This window comes from Gorilla gorilla, chromosome 2 (genome assembly GCF_029281585.2).
Source record: "Gorilla gorilla gorilla isolate KB3781 chromosome 2, NHGRI_mGorGor1-v2.1_pri, whole genome shotgun sequence".
NCBI lineage: Eukaryota > Metazoa > Chordata > Mammalia > Primates > Hominidae > Gorilla > Gorilla gorilla.
The window spans coordinates 160,874,976-160,897,711 of record NC_086017.1 but is presented as its reverse complement, the minus strand read 5'-3'; the positions used below and the strand labels follow the sequence as shown (position 1 = coordinate 160,897,711).

At 37.9% G+C, this 22,736-nt stretch overlaps 2 protein-coding genes across 3 annotated transcripts in view; one reads left to right on the top strand and one right to left on the bottom strand.

Moving 5' to 3' along the window:
- The window catches only part of RNF13 (ring finger protein 13), a 214,982-nt gene extending 209,335 nt beyond the window's left edge, over nucleotides 1–5,647 (bottom strand). The window contains exon 1 of one of the 2 annotated variants that reach the window (XM_055382967.2): nucleotides 5,417–5,647. The gene's annotated coding sequence lies outside the window, so the exon portion shown is untranslated. The remainder of the gene's footprint in view (nucleotides 1–5,416) is intronic. The other variant, XM_019023616.4, reaches the window with a different exon arrangement.
- COMMD2 (COMM domain containing 2) lies at nucleotides 5,457–19,573 on the top strand. Its single transcript, XM_004037835.5, has 5 exons — nucleotides 5,457–5,649; nucleotides 5,740–5,817; nucleotides 6,539–6,621; nucleotides 7,179–7,352; nucleotides 16,319–19,573. The coding sequence occupies exons 1-5, from the start codon at nucleotides 5,583–5,585 to the stop codon at nucleotides 16,514–16,516; spliced, it is 600 nt and encodes a 199-aa protein (XP_004037883.1). The 5' UTR covers nucleotides 5,457–5,582; the 3' UTR covers nucleotides 16,517–19,573.
- Nucleotides 19,574–22,736: the final 3,163 nt, after the last annotated feature.

Sequence of the window (22,736 nt, the reverse complement as noted above, 5' to 3'; positions counted from 1 at the left end):
AACTCTTAACCCAGCCACATTTCTTCCAGACAATGAAGAAAAGATAGAATATAACTGTCAACAAGTAATTGCTCAAACCTATGCTGCCCAAGGGGACCTTTTAGAGGTTCCCTTGGCAGATCCCGACCTCAACTTGTATACTGATGGAAGTTCCTTTGTAGAAAAAGGACTTTGAAAAGTGGGGTATGCAGTGGTCAGTGATGATGGAATACTTGAAAGTAATCCCCTCACTCCGGGAACTAGTGCTCAGCTGGCAGAACTAATAGCCCTCACTCGGGCACTAGAATTAGGAGAAGAAAAAAGGGTAAATATATATACAGACTCTTAAGTATGCTTGCCTAGTCCTCCATGCCCATGCAGCAATATGGAGAGAAAGGGAATTCCTAACTTCTGAGGCAACACCTATCAAACATCAGGAAGCCATTAAGAGATTATCATTGGCTGTACAGAAACCTAAAGAGGTGACAGTCTTACACTGCCGGGGTCATCAGAAAGAAAAGGAAAGGGAAACAGAAGGGAACCACCAAGCGGATATTGAAGCCAAAAGAGCTGCAAGGCAGGACCCTCCATTAAAAATGCTTATAGAAGGACCCCTAGTATGGGGTAATACCCTCCAGGAAACCAAGCCCCAGTACTCAGCAGGAGAAATAGAATGGGGAACCTCAAGAGCACATAGTTTCCTCCCCTCAGGATGGCTAGCCACCGAAGAAGGGAAAATACTTTAGCCTGCAGCTAGCCAATGGAAATCACTTAAAACCTTTCACCAAACCTTTCACTTAGGCATTGATAGCACCCATCAGATGGCCAAATCATTATTTATGGGACCAGGCCTTTTCAAAACTGTCAAGCAGATAGTCAGGGCCTGTGAAGTGTGCCAAAGAAATAATCCCGTGCACTGCAGTCCACACATTTCAATCCCTGTATCTTTAACCTCCTTGTTAAGTTTGTCTCTTCCAGAATTGAAGCTGTAAAGCTACAAATCATTCTTCAAATGGAGCCCCAGATGCAGTCCATGACTAAAATCTACCGCAGACCCCTGGACTGGCCTGCTAGCCTGTGCTCCGATGTTAATGACATCAAAGGCACCCCTCCCAAGGAAATCTCAACTGCACAACCCCTACTATGCCCCAATTCAGCAGGAAGCAGTTAGAGCGGTCGTTGGCCAACCTCCCCAACAGCACTTGAGTTTTCCTGTTGAGAGGGGGGACTAAGAGACAGGACTAGCTGGATTTCCTAGGCCAACTATGAATCCCTAAGCCTAGCTGGGAAGGTGACCACTTCCACCCTTAAACACGGGGCTTACAACTTAGCTCACACCTGACCAGTCAGATAGTAAAGAGAGCTCACTAAAATACCACTTAGGCAAAAACAGGAGGTAAAGAAATAGCCAATCATCTGTTGCCTGAGAGCACAACGGGAGGGACAATGATCAGGATATAAACCCAGGCATTCGAGCTGGCAATGGCTACCCTCTTTGGGTCCCCTCCCTTTGTATGGGAGCTCTGTTTTCACTCTACTAAATCTTGCAACTGCTAAAAAAAAAAACAAAAACAAACAAACAAACAAACAAAAAACAAAAAAAACCCTGTTGGGATTATTCTGATAGGGCACAACTGACATTTTAATAATATTAAATCTTATAATCCATGACATATATTTCTGTATCGGTGGTATATATCTCCATTTATTCAAGTCTTAATTCCTCTCAGCAAAGTTTTGTAAATTTTAGTGTATAGGTCTTGCAAATCTTCTGTTAAAGTTTTTTTCTAAATATTTTATACTTTTGAGGCAATTTACTAAGATGATTATAAGATAGATTTTGGTAAAACAGTCAGAGGCACCTAAAATCTAAGGCTCATTCTAAAAAATGCCTTTGAGTTCCCAATTAGATATTGCTGGGTTGGGGCACAAAGGTTAATACAAACACACACACATGCACGTGCAGACACTCACACACGCATTCACACACATAGATGATTCTACAGGGATGTTGCAAGGCAGCATGTGTATAGGTATTAGTTCACTATAGAGAAAACAAGAGATGATAGTGACTGGCAGGAGGCACAGCAGAAATTCTGGGGTGTTGTAACATTCTATTTCTTGTTCTGGAGTAATAGGTGTGTTTAATTTGAGAAGATTCAACAATGAGTATTTAAAAAATCTGTACCCTTTTCTGTTTGCATTTATAATACATTTTTTAAATGAATTAAAATAATTTTTTAAAATGTCAGGAGCTAATTCACGCATTTGGTGCCAGCTTTAGAGTCATGAGAAGGTGGCTGGTGTAAGTGAGGCTTGTCACCACGTTATTGTCCTCTTGACAGTGTAGTGAATTGAGCTGTAATTCCTTGCAGGGGGTGATAATTTTTTATGTGTCATTGAAACACAGCTAAGGAAATATGCTGTGCAAGGATTCTGGGCTAGAATACCTAAGAAGGAGAAAAAAAATGGGAAAATATAAGAGAAAAGAAAGACATATGAGCTGGAGGGGGATAGAAAGATGCAGAGAGAATGTGAGGGGATGATTGATATGAAGCCTTGTTCTCTACCAGCATCAATTGAAAAAAATACTGAGTATTTATTATTTGTTCACATTCACCCTGGAAGTAAGATAGCATGAAGTGACATTAAGACTGTATATATTTATAATGTAAATCTAATTGTAGAGCATTAGTATTAACATGCACAGGATATAATGGGACATTTATTCTCAGCCTGATTCTTTTAAATCAGAGTTAATGTACATTCTCTATGCTTCCTTGTCATTTTGTTCATTCTCCAAGTATTGCTACTCATCACACTGTATGGAAATTACTTCATTATCTTTCTCCCTCACTTTTCTGACACCTCCTAGAGGGCAAGGACATTGTTTTATTCATCTACAAATTGCCAAAGCATAGCATATCTTTGAACCTTTAAGGAATTGCTTAATAAAGTTTGTTAAATTAAATGAATGGCTTTTAAGATGATTATTTGTGAATTTATAGGAGCATAAAATCTGCTCCTATAAAATGTAAATGCTGCTGTTTGCTTAATTCTAATTTATTGTTTCATTTGATCATCAAAATCAATTTTTAATGTGAATTTATTAGTTCATCTGAGCATCATAACAGCCCTGCATGGCACAGAAGGGCAGTATTAAAATACCAGTTTTACAGACGAAGAGGCTATGGTTATAACATAAAAACAACTTATTAGAAGTCATACAGGTAGTGTCAGAGCCAGATCTGGAATCTAGAGTTTTGAATTTTCACTCAGGTAATTTTTTCTAAACAATTATATCACTTATGGCAACAGAAGTCACTCTATAAATTATCCTGGGGTGTTTTAACCCCCAGGCTGGTTTTTCTTGGATATAACTTGGTTTCTTTCTTTCTTTTTTTTTTTGACAGTGTCTGACTCTGTCACCCAGGCTGGAGTGCAGTGACTCAAATCTTGCTCACTGCAACCTCTGCCTCGCAGGTTCAAGCAATTTTCATGCCTTGGGCTACCAAGTAGCTGGGACCACAGGTACATGCCACCACACTTTGCTAATTTTTGTATTTTTAGTAGAGATGGGGTTTCACCATGTTGGTCAGGCTAGACTTGAATTTCTGGCCTCAAGTGATCCTCCCACCTTGGCCTTCCAAAGTGCTGGGTTTACAGGCATCAGCCACCACACCCGGCCTAACTTGGTTCCTTGACCACCTTCTTTAGACAGCCTATTGTGCTACTCCCTAGTCTCACCTTCACCTCGCCTGTCCTCACTTCATTCCCTAAGATTACAGACAAGAAAGGCCGTTTCATATTGGCATAATATTGTGTCTATTTGAAAATTCATTTCAGCATTCCTACTCCCTATATATGTACAGTTCTTGAATACCTCTTTTGAATCACTTGAAACTGGTTTTTACTGTAATCTCTCATTAATTACAGAATACTGTAATTCTCTCATTAATTAACTAGTTCAATACATTTTTTGACATGTGTTCATTGTACACTTGTAGAAGAATCATGATTTTACCTATTCTGAAAATTATTCTTTAATAATGGATGTTTTCTCAATAATGTGTGAATAAAGGCAACTTCAGGAAATGATGCAATTTTTGCTAATCTGCAATTCACAGTCTAAGTAAAAGTTGTGTTCTCTCTGCAAATGCTACTTCAAGAACTAACTAATAAGTTCAAGGACCTGTCTTTCTGTGCCCCAGTGGAAGAAACAATTTCAGTCAGATGTGAAGGACAAAGTAGACACAGAGAAGTGAATTGAAAAACTCTTCCAATTTTTAGTCTGCCTGGGAGACTCAGAATATAGAGTTGTCTCAAGCCTTAGATAGAAAAGACAGATATGAAGAGTCTTCTTCCCTTCCCCTCTCTTCCTCCATGCCCTCCATTTTCAAGGGGTTGAGATTTGAAGAATCATATTCCTATCAATTAGCAACTTTATAATCTCTGATATTTGAACCACAGCAGGTGAGAAGAGAGTTGGAAAAGGAACTAAATTATCACAGGCCCTAAATACTTTTTAAAAGACATTGCTCTGGGCCAGGTGTGGTGGTTCACGCCTGTAATCCCAGCACTTTGGGAGGCCAAGTTGGCTGGATGACTTGAGGTCAGGAGTTCAAGACCAGCCTGGCCAACATGGTGAAAACCCGTCTCTACTAAAAATACAAACATTAGACAGGCATGGTGGTGGGCGCTTGTAATACCAGCTACTCGGGAGGCTGAGGCAGGAGAATCGCTTGAACCCGGGAGGCAGAGGTTGCAGTGAGCCGAGATCGCGCCACTGCACTCCAGCCTGGGCGACAGAGCGAGACTCCATGTAAAAAACAAAACAAAACAAACAAACAAAAACATTGCTCTGAATCCTGTAAGCATCGGTCATTGTCATCATTATCTTTATCCTAATTTATAATCACTCATAAAACTTGTCAGAAGCTTTCAGCTTTCAGGCTGTTATGTAGAAGGATGGGCTTTGCAGCAGGTAAGTGAGGGATCCAACCCTCTCCATCTAGCTCTGTCACAGGCTTTGTCACATAATCTCTAGAGCTTTGTGTCTTATCTGTAAAAACAAAGCCATGTTTGTTGAGGATATTAACTGAGATACATTTAAGATAACATAGAAGCTCTGTGGAAACTATTAGCTTTATAAAAGTGTTAGTTGCTGGACTTGTCTATCAGTTTTCTTATCTCTAACGGAAATTATAATGGAACCTACCTCATAGGGTTCTTCTGAACTCCAAATGTATTTAATAAATGTAAGAACACTTCCTGACACGGTTAGTGCTTAACAAATGTGAACTATTGATATTATTAACGTATGCTCCACGAGGGGGCGTGTCGGATTTGAAACACCTTTTCATCTCCCATAGAGCCTAGCACCTTGCACCCAGCAGGCGCTCACTACATCTTTGCGGGATGATTTAAACGTTCTCACCTCAGCCTGCGCTGCCGGGAACGTCCGAGTGTAAGACGTTAGTTCGTAGGCCGGAACCCAAAGCTCCGGACGCTGCGACGCCGGAGCCTCTAGGCGCCGGGACACGGGCGCCGGAAGTGGCGAAGGCGGGGTCGGCGCTGCCGGGTGAAATCGTAGGACAGTGAAGATGCTGCTGGAATTGTCCGAGGAGCATAAGGAACACCTGGCCTTCCTGCCTCAAGTGGACAGCGCGGGTCAGCGGGCGTGGGGGCGGTGTTCTGTGGGCTGGGGAGGAGGTCAAAGGCAGCGCCTGGCACTCAACAGCCTTCTGACTTTCATTGCAGTGGTCGCCGAGTTTGGGCGGATTGCTGTGGAATTCCTGAGACGCGGCGCAAACCCAAAAATCTACGAAAGCGCCGCCAGTAAGAAGGGAAAGGGGACGGCTCCGCAGGCTTCTAGGGCGGTTGCGAGCCATTCCCTGTCTCCCGGGAGAGAAAGGGATTATTGCGAGTCCTAGGGTCTTGTTCCGATTGTAGTAGAATAAAACCAGCAGAGCTCTTCAGTCAGGGTGCAAATCCTGCCCGTCCCTTAAGTAGCTGTGAGATTTTAAAGCTTCTATTAAATCAGTTTTCTCCTGGTAAAATGTACATAATACCACCTTACTTTCAGAAATACTGAAAAGAGTTTTGTATAAATATACCAAAGTCTGTGGAATAGCTGGGTCAACTGTAAATTGCAAGTATTTGGTTATCATTATTAGTTGTTCAGATATCCGCTTTTGCTAAAAAAAAAAAAAAGTGTTGTTTTCCCCCTGGGTAAGAGGCAGTCTCTGGGATTAAGTCAATCCCTGTCGAGTTCCTCTTCTGCCAGACTTGAAGGAGCTACGTATTCAAGAGAAGGGCTACGCACCTGATACTAGTCTCCACAGTTCTGCATTTTGTTAAGGTTGCGTGGTGGGAAATACCAAAGGCATTTGGCTGGGAGTGGAATGAGAAGGAGCAGGAGCCTCTGGCCAACTTACTATTTTTCATGCAGTGTTTGAAAACATGTAATAATGAATAGTGTTTATTTTTAAATACAAATATGAACAAGATAAATACTACAGTAGTAATTTATTTGCTCGTTTTCACTTTTCTTTCTCAGGAAAACTCAATGTGAGTAGTGACACTGTCCAGCATGGTGTGGAAGGATTAACGTATCTCCTCACTGAGAGCTCAAAGCTCATGGTAAGGGTTTTTCTGGACTGTTTTGTGTTGCCTGGATTCTTAAGAACGGTCTGGTGTACTCTACATCATAGTCCTGGCAGGTACCTGTGTGGTTTAATAATGTTGTTAATGGTTTATAATTGATTTTTTGAAGACATACCTAAAAAATAAAAATCATATCATCTGCTGATATGAATACCTCTTGCTAGTATAAATAGCTAGTATAGAAGTACCTCTAATTCTGCATGTTGTTAAACCATATATGTATCCTAAGAGGACACATAAAAGGAGGGAGACTGTATTAGTATTTTGTTTGCGTATCAGCAGTATCTGGCTTGATGAAGGATAGGAAGGGAAACTGGGCATCTTAACAATTTTTTCCATTTTATACTTTAGTAAAGTACTTTTATGTATTGGTAACACAGATTTTGGAATGGTGGTCAGTGGTTATCTTTAAGGAATGCTGTTTCTTTTACTAGACAGAATAAATTAGAGGATATCATATTCTTTTGTGTATTTCAAGTATTTTAGCTAGCCAAAGATAAATTTTGATGTTCTTTTAAACTCAATTCACTTAGATTTCTGAACTGGATTTCCAAGACTCTGTTTTTGTTCTGGGATTCTCTGAAGAATTAAACAAATTGTTGCTTCAGCTTTATCTGGACAACAGAAAAGAGATCAGAACGATTCTGAGTGAATTGGCACCAAGCCTTCCCAGTTATCATAACCTTGAATGGCGACTAGATGTACAGGTATAGCATTTTTAAAATTAACTTAACATAGAATATAAGAATTATTTTAGGTTTGTGTCCTGTTTATTGTATTCTTTACCACCTTAACTAAGATCCGGTTTGAAACTTTGTTTTTTTAATGTTCATTTTTAAGCCATTTCACAAATCATTCATTTTCTTTTATTTTCAGTGTGTTCAAATCAGTTTAATTTGCAAAGTTTGTAAGAAATTGGTTATTTTCGAAAAGGAGATGGTTATATAGATTTTTTAGGTTGGTGCCTAGATGTTTAAAAACTTTTCTGTTTAAATTTAACAGATGTAGAAAAGTGCACAGGTCAATGTACCGCTCAATGAATTATCACATGGTGCATTTAACTGTGACTCACACCCCAGAAGCATCCTCCTTGCCTCCTAATTACTGCCCCTTCACTCCTTTCTAAAGGTAACCAGCATCCCGACTTCTAACACAAATTACATTTACCTGTCTTTTAACTTTGTGTATATGGAATGACTCAGTAAATATTCTTTTGTACCTGGCTTCTCTCACAATATTATTTTTGTGAGATTCATCTTTCAGTTGATTTTAAAGTCACATAAACAAAAGGGTGTATTCAGACCATTGCTTATAGTCCTTTATTAAGCAGAGAGAGATGAGTTAGTAGATGTGTATTGAATGCCATCTATTTGCTGATTAGAGCTGTGCTAAATGCTTTGAGACACAAAAGAAGTGTAAGATACTTTCTCAGCTGGAAAAGATCGTATCACCTTGGTTAGGGATATTAGGCATTCTCAAAATAACTAGTAATTAAAGGTAGTTATAAAATAAGGTTCTTGATGGGGAATAAAGAATATAATTATATAAATGAAGATGACAACTGTTTAAAACAACAACAACAGCAACAACAACAACAACAACACGTGTAGTTGTGTGTATGTGCTGGCGTGATCCAAGAAAGCTTCCAGCAAAAGGAAATGAAATTTCAGAAGGATGAATGAATAGAGAAAATTAGGGTAAATATTCTTAGTAGAGAAGGCAGAATATGTTGTAAAAGCCCACATGGATATGGAAATGAGCATATGAATATGTATTATAGTGCACTTGTTCTCAAATTTGACTTCATGTTGGAATAACCTAGGGAGCTTTACAGAAATTCTGATGTTTGTGTGTTATACCCAGAGATTCTGATTTATTGGTATAGAGTTCGGCCTGAGCATCAGGATTTTTTAAAGCTTCTTTTCACCCAGGTAATTCTAATGTGCAATACAGTTTGGAAACCACTGTTGTAGTGGCTTCTTCTGATTCAAATGGAGGTAATGTCCAGATAGGTTATAGAAATTTGGTTAGAGGGGTTTAGACCTGAAATAGCAGATAATAGGAAGCTCTTGTAGATATTTGGATAGAGGAGTAACATTAAGGCCATGCACGGTGGCTCAGCACTTTGAGAGGCCAAGGCGGGCAGATAGCTTGAGGTCAGGAGTTCGAGACCGGCCTGGCCAACCTGTCTTTACCAAAAATACAAAAATTAGCTGGGCATGGTGGCATATGCCTGTAGTCCCAGCTACTTGGGAGGCTGAGGCAGGAGAATCGCTTGAACCTGGGAGGTCGAGGTTGCAGTGAGCCGAGATTGTGCCACTGCACTCCAGCCTGGGCAACAGAGGGAGACTTTGTCTCAAAAAAGAAAAAAAGGAGAGAGAGACAGTAACATTAAAAAACAGTCATGTAGGAAAGTTAGTCTAGCACCCTTGGGCAGAGAATGAAAGTGAGAATTCAAAATATGAAGAGCATCAGGCCTTTACACATTATTTTTCCTCTATGTGAAATGCGTTTTCTGCTTTGCTGCTACCTCTTGACTCTACTCTTTCTTATCCTTGTAAGTCTCCGTTTAAATCAGGGCTCAACAAACTATGGCCTGTGGGCCAAATCTGGCTTGCTACCTATTTCTGTAAATAAAGTTTTATTGGGACACAGTCACGCTCCTTTGTTATGTATTATTTATGGCTGCTTTCAAAGTACAAGGGCAGAGTTGAGTAGTTGTGCCAGAAACTGTATGATCTGTAAAGCCTAAAATATTATCTGGTTCTTTATAGAAAGGGTTTGCTGATCTGTGCTCTAAATGATGTCTCCCTTTGGGAGAAATGCCTCCTGCCACTAGACACAGTTAAATTTTGGTGGCATTTGTGTTTTCTTTTCATGGCACCTGTGCTTCCTCTTTTGGCAAGTCATCTCACTTATATGTAGCTGGTTTTTTGGTTTTTTGTTTTACCAAACTGTAAACACTGGGATAGCAGGGACCATGTATGTCTTATATATTCTCTTTCTTCAAAGCCTCAACATCTCCTCTATGCTCCACATGCTTAGGTGTTGACCTTGCTTCCAGCTTGACTAAGAAAAGAGAAGCAATCAGAAAGAACTTCCACATGTACCTGTCACCACATCTTTCAGCCTGTATGAGGACCCACTTGCTCCACTTGTCTTCTCTCCTGTTCCTCTTGATGAAGTACCCATGCTCTTATCTACAGGCAGCCTTTTCCCTTGTATACCTCAATCCATCCCCATTTCCCCCCATGAGGACATAGTTCTAGCAATTATTCCCTCTCTTACCTGCATCATACTTTGTTTGCCTCTACTGAATCGATTATTCCCTTTTGTGCACAGTCAGAAACCCAGTCTTGACTCCATGTACTCCTCCTACTGCTGCTCCATTATTTTGCTCCTTTCTATACTAAGCCTTTTTTTTTTTTTTTTTTTTTTTTTTGAGATGGAGTCTTGCTCAGTCGCCCAGACTGGAGTGCAGTGGTGCGATCTCAGCTTACTGCAAGCTCCGCCTCCCGGGTTCAAGTGATTCTCCTGCCTCAGCCTCCTGAGTAATTGGGATTACAGTGGGATTCCAGGCATGTGCCACCATGCCTGGCTAATTTTTGTATTTTTAGTAGAGACAGGGTTTCACCACGTTGGCCAGGCTGGTCTCGAACTCCTGACCTGAAGTGATCCACCTGCCTCAGCCTCCCCAAGTGCTGGGATTACAGGCATGAGCCAGCATGCCCAGCCTATACTAAGACTTCTTGAAAGTTGTCTCTCTGTTTGTATATTCTCTCTTCCCGTCATCTCTTAAACTCTTCCTAATCAGGCTTTATAATCTTCACTCTACTCTCGTAACTTACTCAAGGTCATGGCTTTTTAGTTTTTATGCCATTCTGTTTATTAACAGCATTTGTCACAGTCACGCCTTCCTACTTGAAATACTTTCTTTAGTTGCCTTCTGGGAAATAACTTCCTGTGATTCTCATTCAACTTCACAGGCTCCTCTTTCTCAATTTCCTTTGCTGATTCTATCTAATTGCCCTTTAAACATTGGGATGCCCCAAAGGTCAGTTCTGAGTCTTCATAGCTTCTCCACTTACATTCTCAAGCTGGTTTCATCCAATTTGAAGTCTTAAATAATCCCCATATTCTTGGGATTCCCAAATTTATATCTTTAGCCTAGAACTGTCCTCTAAACTTCAGAATCATACAGTGGAAGCCTATTTGACATCTCCACTTTGGTAATTTGATAAGCATTCAAAGGCAATATGTTCCAAACTGAATCCCATCTTTCTTACCCACTGATACGGTTTGGTTCTATGTCCCCACCCAAATCTCATCTTGAATTGTAATAATCCCTCTTGTCAAGGGTGGGACCAGGTGGAGATAACTGAGTAATAGGAGCAGTTTTCCCCATGCTGTTCTTGTGGTAGTGAGTTCTCACAAGATCTGATAGTTTTATAAGGGGCTTCCTCCTTCATCTGGCATTCATTCTCTCTCCTGCCACCCTGTGAAGAGGTGCCTTCTGTCATGATTCTAAGTTTCCTGAAGCCTCCCCAGCCATGTGGAACTGTGAGTCAATTAAACTTCTTTTCTTTCTTTTATTTTTTTATTTTTTGAGACAGAGTCTCGCTGTGTAGCCAGGCTGGAGTGCAGTGGTGCAATCTCGGCTCACTGCAAGCTCCGCCTCCCAGGGTCATGCCATTCTCCTGCCTCAGCCTCCCGAGTAGCTGAGATTACAGGCGTGTGCCAGCACACCTGGCTAATATTTTTTTTTTTTGTATTTTTAGTAGAGACAGGGTTTCACCCTGTTAGCCAGAATGGTCTCGATCTCCTGATCTTGTGATCTGCCCGCCTTGGCCTCCCAAAGTGCTGGGATTACAGGCGTAAGCCACCGCAGCTGGCCTTTTCTTTATAAATTACCCAGTCTCGGTTATTTCTTCATAGCAGTGTGAGAAAGGACTAATACACCCCCTCCCTACTGAAACTACTCCTACCATAGCCTCTCCTGTCTCAGATGGTACGTACGTTCTTTGAATCACACAGGCCAAGTATTTTTGGCCTCTTCCTTGACTCCTCTCCTTGCCCTTCATCTAGTCCATCTGCAAGTCAGTTTCTTAAAAAGGTATCCACAGTCTGACCACTTCCCTTCTATGGTTTGAAAAAAAAAAGTAGGGAATTTCACACCAAAATTATAATTTTTAGCAATTTTTGAAAAATTAGAAGTCAGTCAGCACTAGAGCCATGCTCCCTCATGGCATTAATCAGTTCAAGATAGATTGAATTTAAGGTGATGACAGCTTATTTAAGTTGCAATCTCCACAGTAGGTGAGGATGTGGGCCTAACGCTTGGATGCCAGATTAGTTCAAATCACAAATGAGAATGATTTCTCTGACATCTGAACTGAATCTCATTGGTTGGTCATGGCTAATAGAAATAAAAGCCAGTAATTAGAGTAAGAGTGGTTTCAGGAAAAACAACCACTAACACAACACAATGTCACTGAAAGTAAGAGCAACATTTAAGAATAAAGGGATCATCAGGAGAGTAAGAGTTAAGACAAAAGGCTTAGGATTTGGACAGAAGAAAGATGTGCCTGTCTTACTATATCTTCAAATTTTACATTTGAGTTAGAGTGGCTGGCATAGAGAGAGAATATTCCATTGTCATGAGCATCTTCAGGTACATGCAGATAAACAATAAAAAAGATAATTTCTTATGTCCCATTAATCCATCCTTGTTTCTATATCTATTCAGTTATCAAACCATTTATTGAATATCTAGTGCATGCTAGGCCTTGTGGACATAGCAGTGCTGCCTTTAAGTCCTCACAGTCTTACAGTAAGAGGGAGACCAAAAAATAAAATTTAATTAGAAATCAGCAATTATAATCAAGTGTGATGAGTGTTTTAATAGGCATGAACACAGGATATGGTATAAACCAGACTGTAGGCTCCAGGAGGGCAAGTATTGTGTCTTGTTCATTACCATGTGCCCAGCACAATACCTGGCATATAATAGGCATGAATCAGTGCTGAATAGAAAGAGTGGGTGGCAGGGGGAGTTAAGTGACTTCTTAAATTATTTATCATATATTTCTTGTACCCCTAACATGTGCCAGGTGCTGTAGATACAGCAAAGAACAAAACACAGTTCATGCTCTGGGGGGACATCATAAGCAGCAAGTCTTGCAGGGTTCGTGGGGGAAATGACTGTGGATAAGCCTTTATACTTAGGTCCTTTAATAATAACCTGGTGGAGATGTGGGGATGGTCATGTATGTGGCTCAGCGGTAATTTATCTTGTAGATCTTTACGTCTCTCTTGTGTGCGAATGTCCCCTGACTTTTGGGGTCCAGTAGGCTTTAACAGTTCTTTTTTTGGCTTTATTGATTTGCTTTGAGTTTGTCCATTATGAAGACATTTTTGAAAGTTAAAATTAAGAAGTTGAATTTTCTAAAATTAAACTCGAGAGCTCATTTACCCACTGAAGTGAGTTTGAATCACTGCGCTATTGCTAGGACTAGTACAGTTTAAGGTTGAGGGTATACTGAATGAATGTTGCCACTTGTGGAGAAGTGCATTTAAGGGCTAGAAAAGCTACTCAGAGCTCATTGAGTTCCTCAGCTTATTTGTTGAAACCATTGCATAGGATTTTAACTGGAGTGGATTCTTCTGCTCATAGAGAAATGCATATCAGATAAGACTAGCTAAATGGCTAGGAAACTTGTAACTACATACGGCGCCTTTCATGTTTAAGTAACTGACTTGTCTCATGGAGACTGGTAGTGATGGACAATTACCACCTAATTATTATGCAGTTGTTTATGGGAATCAAATTAATCATCATAGCTTAGTGTCTAGTAGGAACATTTCCCCAGACTTAATAAATTGCCAACACAATTGATGTCCTTGTTAATAGCATTAGTAACTGAATGTACCACCATCAGACTGATGAAGGAGGATGTTCCTTTTAGGACTGGTCCATTTACAACTACTTCAAAGCATTCTTTTCCTGTCTTGCCCACATATTGTTTGCTCTGAGGCTAAATAGAGAACTGAATTCTTTTAGGAACTGTAGCTACATGAAACATAATTTACGTATCCTGTTTCCTACTTGATGTTTTTTGCCAGAATACCCTGTTCAGTGCCTTGAGATATGGCACTTCAGAGTAAACATTTTTTTCTTTTTCTTTTTTCTAATTTGCATTGACATAAGACATTTTATTTTAAAGTTGCTTTTATTGTTGTTATATTTACAGGGAGGAGGACAGAATCTCATCCCCAATAAAAAATAAGTCCATATCAAGAACTTTGTGGGCTACTGTTCTTTGTCCTGTAGTACTGTCATTCAACTTCTTTCTGAGAAAAATGTCTTACTAGATGTTTGTTAGGGATGTTATGTAATCTCTTTTCTAGAACTGTTAAAGAATAGTATAGATATTTGTATAGGTATTTAATTTAGATACGTTGTCTAAAAATTGGAGGATAGTGGCTTTAAGTCTTTCAACAAAAAAGTCATGGCTTAATTACACAGCAAATACACTCAGTCCCTGTCTGTCGGTGCAGTCTCTCTCTGTCAGTGTAGAGGAAAAACAAATATAAACAGAGCATAATTGAATAAATAAGTACTGTTTTCAATTATCATATATATATAATTTGCATATGTGTCATCTATAATTATTTGTACTACAGAGATGATCTTAAACTGGTACTTTAGCCTGCAAGTACCTATTTTATGTTTGGGGACCAGCTCACCCAAAGGGATTGACTTATTGTTTGCAAATTAGTTGGGGACATTAAATTTCAGCCTTGGATCAGTATCTTGGGTTCTTTTGGAAGCCCAGGTTACCTATAATTATTTGGAAGAAGTTATTAGTCAGAATATTCTATTTTACAGAATTAAATTAATCCTGAAATCTCAGGTTTAGATTTGTTACTCACTTGAAAATCCCTTCAAGTTGGAATCTAGTCTTCCTTACATGACTCCACTATTTTTGATAACTTTTTTGCTTTCTCCTGTAACAAGATGTTTCAGGCTCGTCTTGTACAGTTTCTCTCCTAGACTTCAAGTCAGCTATTGCTTTGGATAGTCCTGGTTCCTTTTAATGGAGAATCTAAAGATTGAAAGGACCTTGAAGTTGGTCATTGTTTATAGTTTTGTGTTTTCTTCTTTTAAAAATATGTCAGTATTACTTATTTTTTAAATTTTGGAATATATTATTCAAATGAAAGGTTATAGATACCCAGTTTAAAGAATAATGATAAAAGAAATACCAGTACACCCACCACCAAGCTTAACAAATAAAACCAGTACTTTTGAAGAACCTGTACCCAATTGTAACCATCTCCCAGCCACCTGAAGGAAACCATTATCCTGAATTTTCTGTCAATCTTTTCTTTTTCTTTTTCTTTTTCTTTTTTTCTTTTTTTTGAGATAGAGTCTCACTCTGTTGCCCAGGCTGGAGTGCAATGGCACGATCTCGGCTCACCACAACCTCTGCCTCCCAGGTTCAAGCAATTCTCCTGCCTCAGCCTCCCAAGTAGCTGGGACTACAGGCGCGTGCCACCATGCCAGCTAATTTTTGTATTTTTAGTAGAGACAGGGTTTCACTATGTTAGCTGGGCTGGTCTCAAGCTCCTGACCTTGTGATCCACCCATCTCAGCCCCCCAAAGTGCTGAGATTACAGGCGTGAGCCACCGCGCCTAGCCCCTAATCTTTTCTTTATAGTTTTTTTTAAACATAAATTTTGTCACCAAACTGTATATTTTTTAAACTTAAACATATTCTGTGACTTGCTTTTTTTCAACATTTTCCTTTCTTCTATGATAACCCATGTTGCTGTAGTTCATTTCTTTTCTCTGCCATTTAGTAAGCAATTCATTGTGTGATTATTCTTGGTTTATCTATTCTGTTAATGAATATTTGAGGTATTTCTAATTTTTGGTTCTTGGAAACATACTATCATGAATAAATGTATATATGTAAGAGGTTAAGGTATATGCCTAGGGGTGGAGTTGCTGGTAATGCACATTGTTTTCCAAAGTGATTTTCTCATCGCTTACCAGGAGTGGGTGAGAGTTCCCATTACTGCCACTTGCAATGCTTGGTATGAACAGGTTTTTAATTTTTGCTAGTCTGATATTTGTAAAATGGTATTTCATGTAGTTTTACTGGATATTATCCTGATGTTTAATAAAGTTGAGCATATTTTTCTATATTCATTTGTCTTCTGTAAAATGCTTATTTAGACCTTCTGTATATTTTTATCTTGGGTTTTGAGGTTTTTTTCTTATTAAATCAGAGGCGTTCACACATTCTGGATACTAATCTTTTTTTGGTTATACGTCTGTTGCAAAATCCCTTCTCTCGGTTTATGACTTGTTTTTTCACCATCTTTAGGTATCCTTTGAAGAAAATTGAGTTTTAATGTAGTTAAATTTACCAGTTTTGTCTTTATGGTTTGAGCCTTTTATATCATGTTTAAGAAATCTTCTATACCATAAAATTGGTATATATTCTCATTATTTTCTTTTCAAAGGTTTTAAAGTTTACTTTTCATTTTGGAGTCTATAATTCATCTGAAACTTAATTTTTGTGTATGGTTTAAGATAATTATAAATATTATGTATTCAGCATGGTTATTAAATAGTTACTGTGCTCTTATTTCATTTAAAATCAAGCTTGCAAGTAGAAGTCTCAGGCAACAGATTAAACCAGCAGTGACTATAAAGCTACACCTTAATCAAAATGGGGATCACAACACCAAAGTTCTACAGACAGACCCAGCCACCCTGCTCCATTTGGTTCAACAACTGGAACAAGCATTGGAAGAGATGAAGACAAACCACTGTAGGAGAGTTGTTCGCAACATCAAGTAGTACCAGTTTTAAGGTTTTAATTCATTTGAATCACTTATGAATTGATGATATACAGCAATTACTTTTCAAAATTAATTTTTAATTAATTCATGATTATAAATACATAGTATTCCTCAGTATCTATTCCAAGATACTGAGGTCATAATCAGAAGCTAAGCTGGGTGCAGTGGCTCATGCCAGTTATCCCAGCACTTTGGGAGGCCGAGGTGGGCAAATCATGAGGTCAGGAGATTGAGACCTTCCTGGCTAACATGGTGAAACCCCGTCTCTACTAAAAATATAAAAAATTAGCCAGGTGTGGTGGCACGCATGTGTCAGAGTCCCAGCTACTCAGGAGGCTGAGGCAGGAGAATCGCTTGAACCTGGGAGGTGGAGGTTGCAGTGAGCTGAGATTGTGCCACTGCACTCCAGCCTGGGTGACAGAGTGAGACTCCATCTCAATAATAATAATAATAATAATAAAGTAAAAATAAAAATAAAAAAGTAATCAGAAGCTAAAGTAAAGTTCCTTACCTGGTGCTAACTGTGGTCTTCTTGACACATTAAGATGTATTTTGTATTTTAAGAGTCTCATGCTCTACCGTTGGAACTAGCCAGATGGCCATTATTTTGTATTTTAAATACATAAATAAGATTGAATCAACTAGAAATGAATCTATATGTTCTGTATATATGAATGACTATCTTGTTTTTGCTACTTCTTTTGACTGCTTAATTTTATTATTTTCCTCTTTATTGATCAAATTTGAAAATAAAATTCACAATGTAATACTACTACTATGCAGAATTTTCTAAACAGTTCAGTATTTTTGACTTTTAAAAACACCCCACAATGTTAATAGCCACAGAATATTGAACATCAATAGGATTTTTAATGCTATATTGTAAATAGGCAGTTTATTCATTTTTCTTTGTATGTGAAGATGATAAGTATTTATCATATTGCCTAAGTTTGAGTGATCATGGTTAATTAATTGGCTTAAATAGTACTCAAATTTGTGTGGTTGTATATTGTATTTTATCAAGGACTAATTCTTCCACCATACCCAAAGCATCTAGGAGACACTCTGTCATTTACATTTACAAATAATGGATGCAGAGAAATATAATCAATTCTTGATTGTCCTGGATACAAATTATAGTCACTTTTTATAATTTGAATAAACAATGATGAGGGAAGGAAGGCCATGTTTATTACATTATAGGCAACTATCCCTTCTCCCTTACAAACTTGATTTATGTTTTGTTTTATTTTTTAGTAGGGAACCAAAAGCTTTTGGCCTGAAAAACTCAGGTGCTGATCTGTCAGGTCAGCCTGAGAGAGTGCAGAGATACAGAGGTCAGCTTAGGGAGAAGAATTGTATGGAAGAGTGGAAATGAGGGTTCAGTCTTAACTATGTATCCAAGACCTTATCCTGAGAGTCTTCATGGAATAATCTAGAAAGGGCTGTAGAAGCAATCAAACTCTAAACTGCACTCTAGACTTTGTCAATACTTTGCTTCCTAAGAATTAGGGATTTTCATATCAGAGTGATACCATGTTGCAATCTCTTTAGAGAAGAGAGAGCCTAGCAGGGAATAGGCCAGTGGAAGAAAAACATACTTGAGATGGTTACCCATTGGTCCCTGCAGGCATCTGGGCCACCCTTTTCCTGTAGATATATATTCTGCTGTTGTAAAACAACTATATTATTAGATGTCAGCAAACTATAATCAGAAATAATTTTTAATTATAGTGGCAACTTGATTAATGAAGCTCTCATATACAACCTCACAAACAAAAAGAAACTTTATTACGTGAAATAGTAGCATATGTCATTGGGTTTAAAAGCAACATGCCTGCAAAACATATGATAAAAAATACCTCTGTAAGGGTTTTTATTTGTCCACATTTGATGGAAGATAAACATGGCTGACCCCAGCCAAGACTGAAACAATAGCCCTTTGTCTCCTCAGAACAACCTATCTCCAACTCTTTGTCCACTGTTCTTACCCCAATTAAAACAAGAAAGCATGTGCTAATCCTTTTTTAATTTTTATCAACCTGCCTTGGCCTCCTTTCACTGTACTCCATTATTCCTTCTGTGATGTTCTACCTTCTTCACCTTTTGAGACCAGGGTGAGTTGGGAGCAGTTTGCCTACCTTCTTTTAGAATCTGGGGCTTATCTTTTAGTACAAGCCATTGAATAAGCCTCTTCCTTTTTTTGCTCAAACATTCCACATCCTTGTGGATTCCCCTGCATTGTTTGTTTTATATAACATTTGATATTTGTTGTAGCTTGTATATGAACATAATTTTCTTTAGAGGTAGTCATTGTTCTCTCCAGTATGACCCAGGTTTCTTGACTCTGAGTAATGCACCTTCTATAACTATCTAAATTTCTGTTGAAGCTTTTTGGATTATGAGTATGCTGACTTTTCACGATTGGCTGGTGCATGTTTAGACTTAAATGTCATATCCTTCATGTCTCAAAGCCAAAATAGTAACATCTCATCTCAGAACAGAGCTGTGACCACATGCCAATATATGTGTCACAAAGTCTACATATGTTACCTTCCTTGGAAGTCTCCTTAAATGTTTCACAAAATGTCAACAAGCTTGTTTTGTTATTGATGTTTCCGAGATTGGGCACATTTAAGACAGTAAACGGGAAAGGTGGTGAAGATGCTATAAGAAGATGCTGTATCTTGAGAATTGAAAAATGAGAATCTGACATGGTTTGAAAAATCATGAAGGGTATATATAAAGGATGCATGTGTAGGAGCCATTAAAATTCATAACAGTATGTGCCCCTTCAGCGTTTTAATCTTATGAAGAGGTTAAGAGATAAGTCTTCGGAGTTGGACAAAAGGATTTGAATTTAGGTTCTGTGGATTATTATGGGTCCTTGATAAATTCTCAAAGCCTTTTTTTTTTTTGTTCATCTCTAAAATAGGAATATAGGATTACCTACCACATTGACTTGTAAGGACTATCTGAGACCATGTATATAGAATGTTTAACATAGTACTAAGCTTTACAAAGAACTCAATAAATGTTTATCATTATTGAAATAGTTTTGTAGACTGAGGATCTCATTATTTTACAGCCTTGAATTATGTCCTGTATACTCTGTTAAAGAAACTGGGAAAAAAATGCCAACTGGTTGTTTCTGGGTGGCGGAATTATGGCTGTTTCTTTTCTTTTTTAATTTCTATAGTAAGTTTGAATAACTTTCATAACATTTAGGAAAAAATATTAAAGGAAAGAAAAAAGATCAGGGAATTTAAATATATTTTTAGTAGATATTTTTATCCAAACTTAATTCTTAGAATGATAAACACATAGTTTACCAGAAAACTCAGCTGTTCAAAACTACTCAGTCCTCAAAGGACTCAGGTAAACAGGCTGAGGGTCTTATATATAGAGTGCTCTAGAGTTTCCTTTTTCTGTCATTTTTTTCTCCATGTTAGTGAAAGAAACATGGGAATCTTAAGACATTAAGCCATTTCTCCTTTTCTAGGTAATATTACTTCTAAATGGAGAACTGTTTGTGTTGTTTTTCATCTCAAATGGAAACAGTATTTCTTTGAAGTTTTTCACATCCCTTATGATCAGGAAGTTCTGTCAGCTGCTATATTAAAGTCCTCCTGCTATAACTTACTCAGTCTTCTCTGTACTTATATGAATTTGATTAAGTATCTTCTTTTCCAGAGTTTCCATAATCATAGATTACTCTCACATCTTTCTTCCACCAACAGTAGAAAATATTTTGGTGGAAATGTTATGATACTACATTGCCTCTAACTTAAATATGTTCACTTTTAAAACCATCATGACTGTTACATTCAAACTCAAATACTTTTCTTAGAACAAATGAACCTAACTCCACCATTAATGTGGTTAGTTCAGTAAGCTTTATAAATTTTGAAAGTAATGTTTGAATTATAAAAGCAGAATAAACCCATTATTTTTCAGCTTTCAGAAAATTATATAAAGATGAGAAAAAATACTATATGGCACTAAAATATGTATTTAATGATTTGATCACAGAGTAGTAATGGCTCTTTGTTCTAGATTTTTACAGCTCCTCTCTACCCAGGAACTCCATCTATAACTTAAGTATGCACAACAGCCATGAGTCCAAAAGTTTTGACATACCATAATGGGCGAATATAGAAAAAGTAATTTTATATCCTTAATGGGTTAAAAGGCAGTATCAATAATACAAATATCTATGTTAATGTACTCTAAAACTGGGCTTTTACTTGAGTTGTTGCCATTCTAAACCCAAGCAACTTTTGAATAAGATGAACTTTTTATAATTATAATGTAAATTATGTTTGTTATCATTAGAAATATTACCGATTATATGACCACCAGAGTGAGAGACTGTGTTTTTTTATTGTGCCTGAGCCTAAGTTGACATTTTTTAGTTGCGAAGACTACACTTTTCATTTTCTTCTCTTGCAGTTATCATATCCTCTGTTGCAGAAGAGTCTGCCCAGCAGCCAAAAAGGGAAATAACACAAAAAAGATTTGTGCCTTATCTCACCAACCATATGAGGCCTTTTAACTTTTTAAATTTTTTTTACTCTGCTCTGTTACACTAAGCTATAAACTACCCACTTATGCATGGCATTATATTGATAACAAAGCACATTTTGAAACCTTTTCTGGCTCTTTTACATGGTACAGATTCAGTTTTGTTAAATGGTAGGTGCTTAGAGTGACCCATATTGTGTGTTGAACAAAGGATAAAGTTCTAGTCTCAGAATTTAGAATGCTCTTAGGCTGTTCCATCCTCTAAAATAGTTTAATCCATAAGCTCATTAGGCTGCAGAAAGGAATCTCCTGAGGGAGTTATTCTGAAGAAGGGAAGTTCCTCTGGTCTGGTGTCTACTATAATTGCTTTTCCTTGAAACTCTGCCTTCTTCTGGAAGGCAGAAATCTATCATGATTCAATGGCTACAGCTGTGGAAGTGTGCAGAGGAAAGGTGAAATCATTATAGAATACTGAGGAATACTTTGACAGAAATTATCCTTACTCTTTTTCCATTGAAGTGGGGTCCCCTGAGGTAACCAGAGGTGTGATGGGAAAAGCAAATCAAGTTATTTTTTACCTGTGTGCCAATGTTGTGATTGTCATAAGTCCAATGAGAAGTGGATGCCTGTGGTTTTGAAGGAATGTGCTTAGTTCACAGAACGAAAAGGCTTCTCAGTTAACTCAAAGACTAAAAGCACACAGATTAAAATTCAGAGAATGAGGAAAAGAAAATCCAGGGAAGTCTGAGTTTCATTGGAGCAAGTATAGATGGTTAGGATATGATTTCCTGGCATGGTCTGAAAACCATATTCTTTCATTCCAAATAAATAAAAAATTCTTACAAAGCTCAAGTGAGTTTAAGTGCTGCACCATAATAAAATGGCTTGATTTGCAGCTGAGACTTGGCACAATTCATAGACTAAAAGAAGAGCTTAAGAAAAGCTGCAGGCATTTTTTTTTTTTTTTAGTATTTGGGGGGAAAAAATGAGCAAGTCCCCATGTACTTTTCAAAAAGGCAAAAATTATTTATCTCTTGGTATGAGCAATGTAATTAAAAAAATTAAAAATTTTTTTTATGTTTAGGCTTTCAAGAATATAATTATTGGGTACTCTTTTCTATGCTTGTTTCATCTACTCTTTGTTTTTACCAAGGGATAAATACTAAATTCCATGCCTTTCTTGGGCCCTTAAAACAATTTATTTTCATGCCAAACCTCTCATTAAGCCTCCTCCCTTTCTTTTTAAAATTTATTTTTTATTGAGATAAAATTCACATAAAATTTACCCTTTCAAAATGTACAATTCAGTGGCTTTAGGATGTTCACAAAATGGTGCAACCATTACCACTATCTGATTACAGAACATTTTTATCATACCCAAAAGAAACCTGTAATTATTAGCAATCACTCTTCATTTTCCCTTCTTCTAGCAACCACTAATCTACTTTCTGTAGATTTGCCTATTCTGGATATTTCATATAAGTGGAATTATATAATATATGGCCTTTTGTGTCTGGCTTCTTTCACTTAACATAATGTTTTCAAGGTTCATCCATGGTCTAGCATGTATCAGTATTTCATGCCCTTTGTGACTGAATAATATTCCATTCTATGGATACTCCTTTTCACAGTATTTTAACAAGCCTTATTCTTGGTCTTACTGTGGATTATAATCCGTTGCAGTGTATTTTATG

What these genes read in the sequence shown, in the direction of transcription:
- COMMD2 (XM_004037835.5), top strand. Translation starts at nt 5,583, where the DNA reads ATGCTGCTGGAATTGTCCGAGGAGCATAAGGAACACCTGGCCTTCCTG. An exon ending in GCCTCAAGTGGACAGCGCGG is followed by an intron (nt 5,650 to 5,739) that starts GTCAGCGGGCGT and finishes CTTTCATTGCAG; the next exon opens with TGGTCGCCGAGTTTGGGCGG. An exon ending in AATCTACGAAAGCGCCGCCA is followed by an intron (nt 5,818 to 6,538) that starts GTAAGAAGGGAA and finishes TTTCTTTCTCAG; the next exon opens with GAAAACTCAATGTGAGTAGT.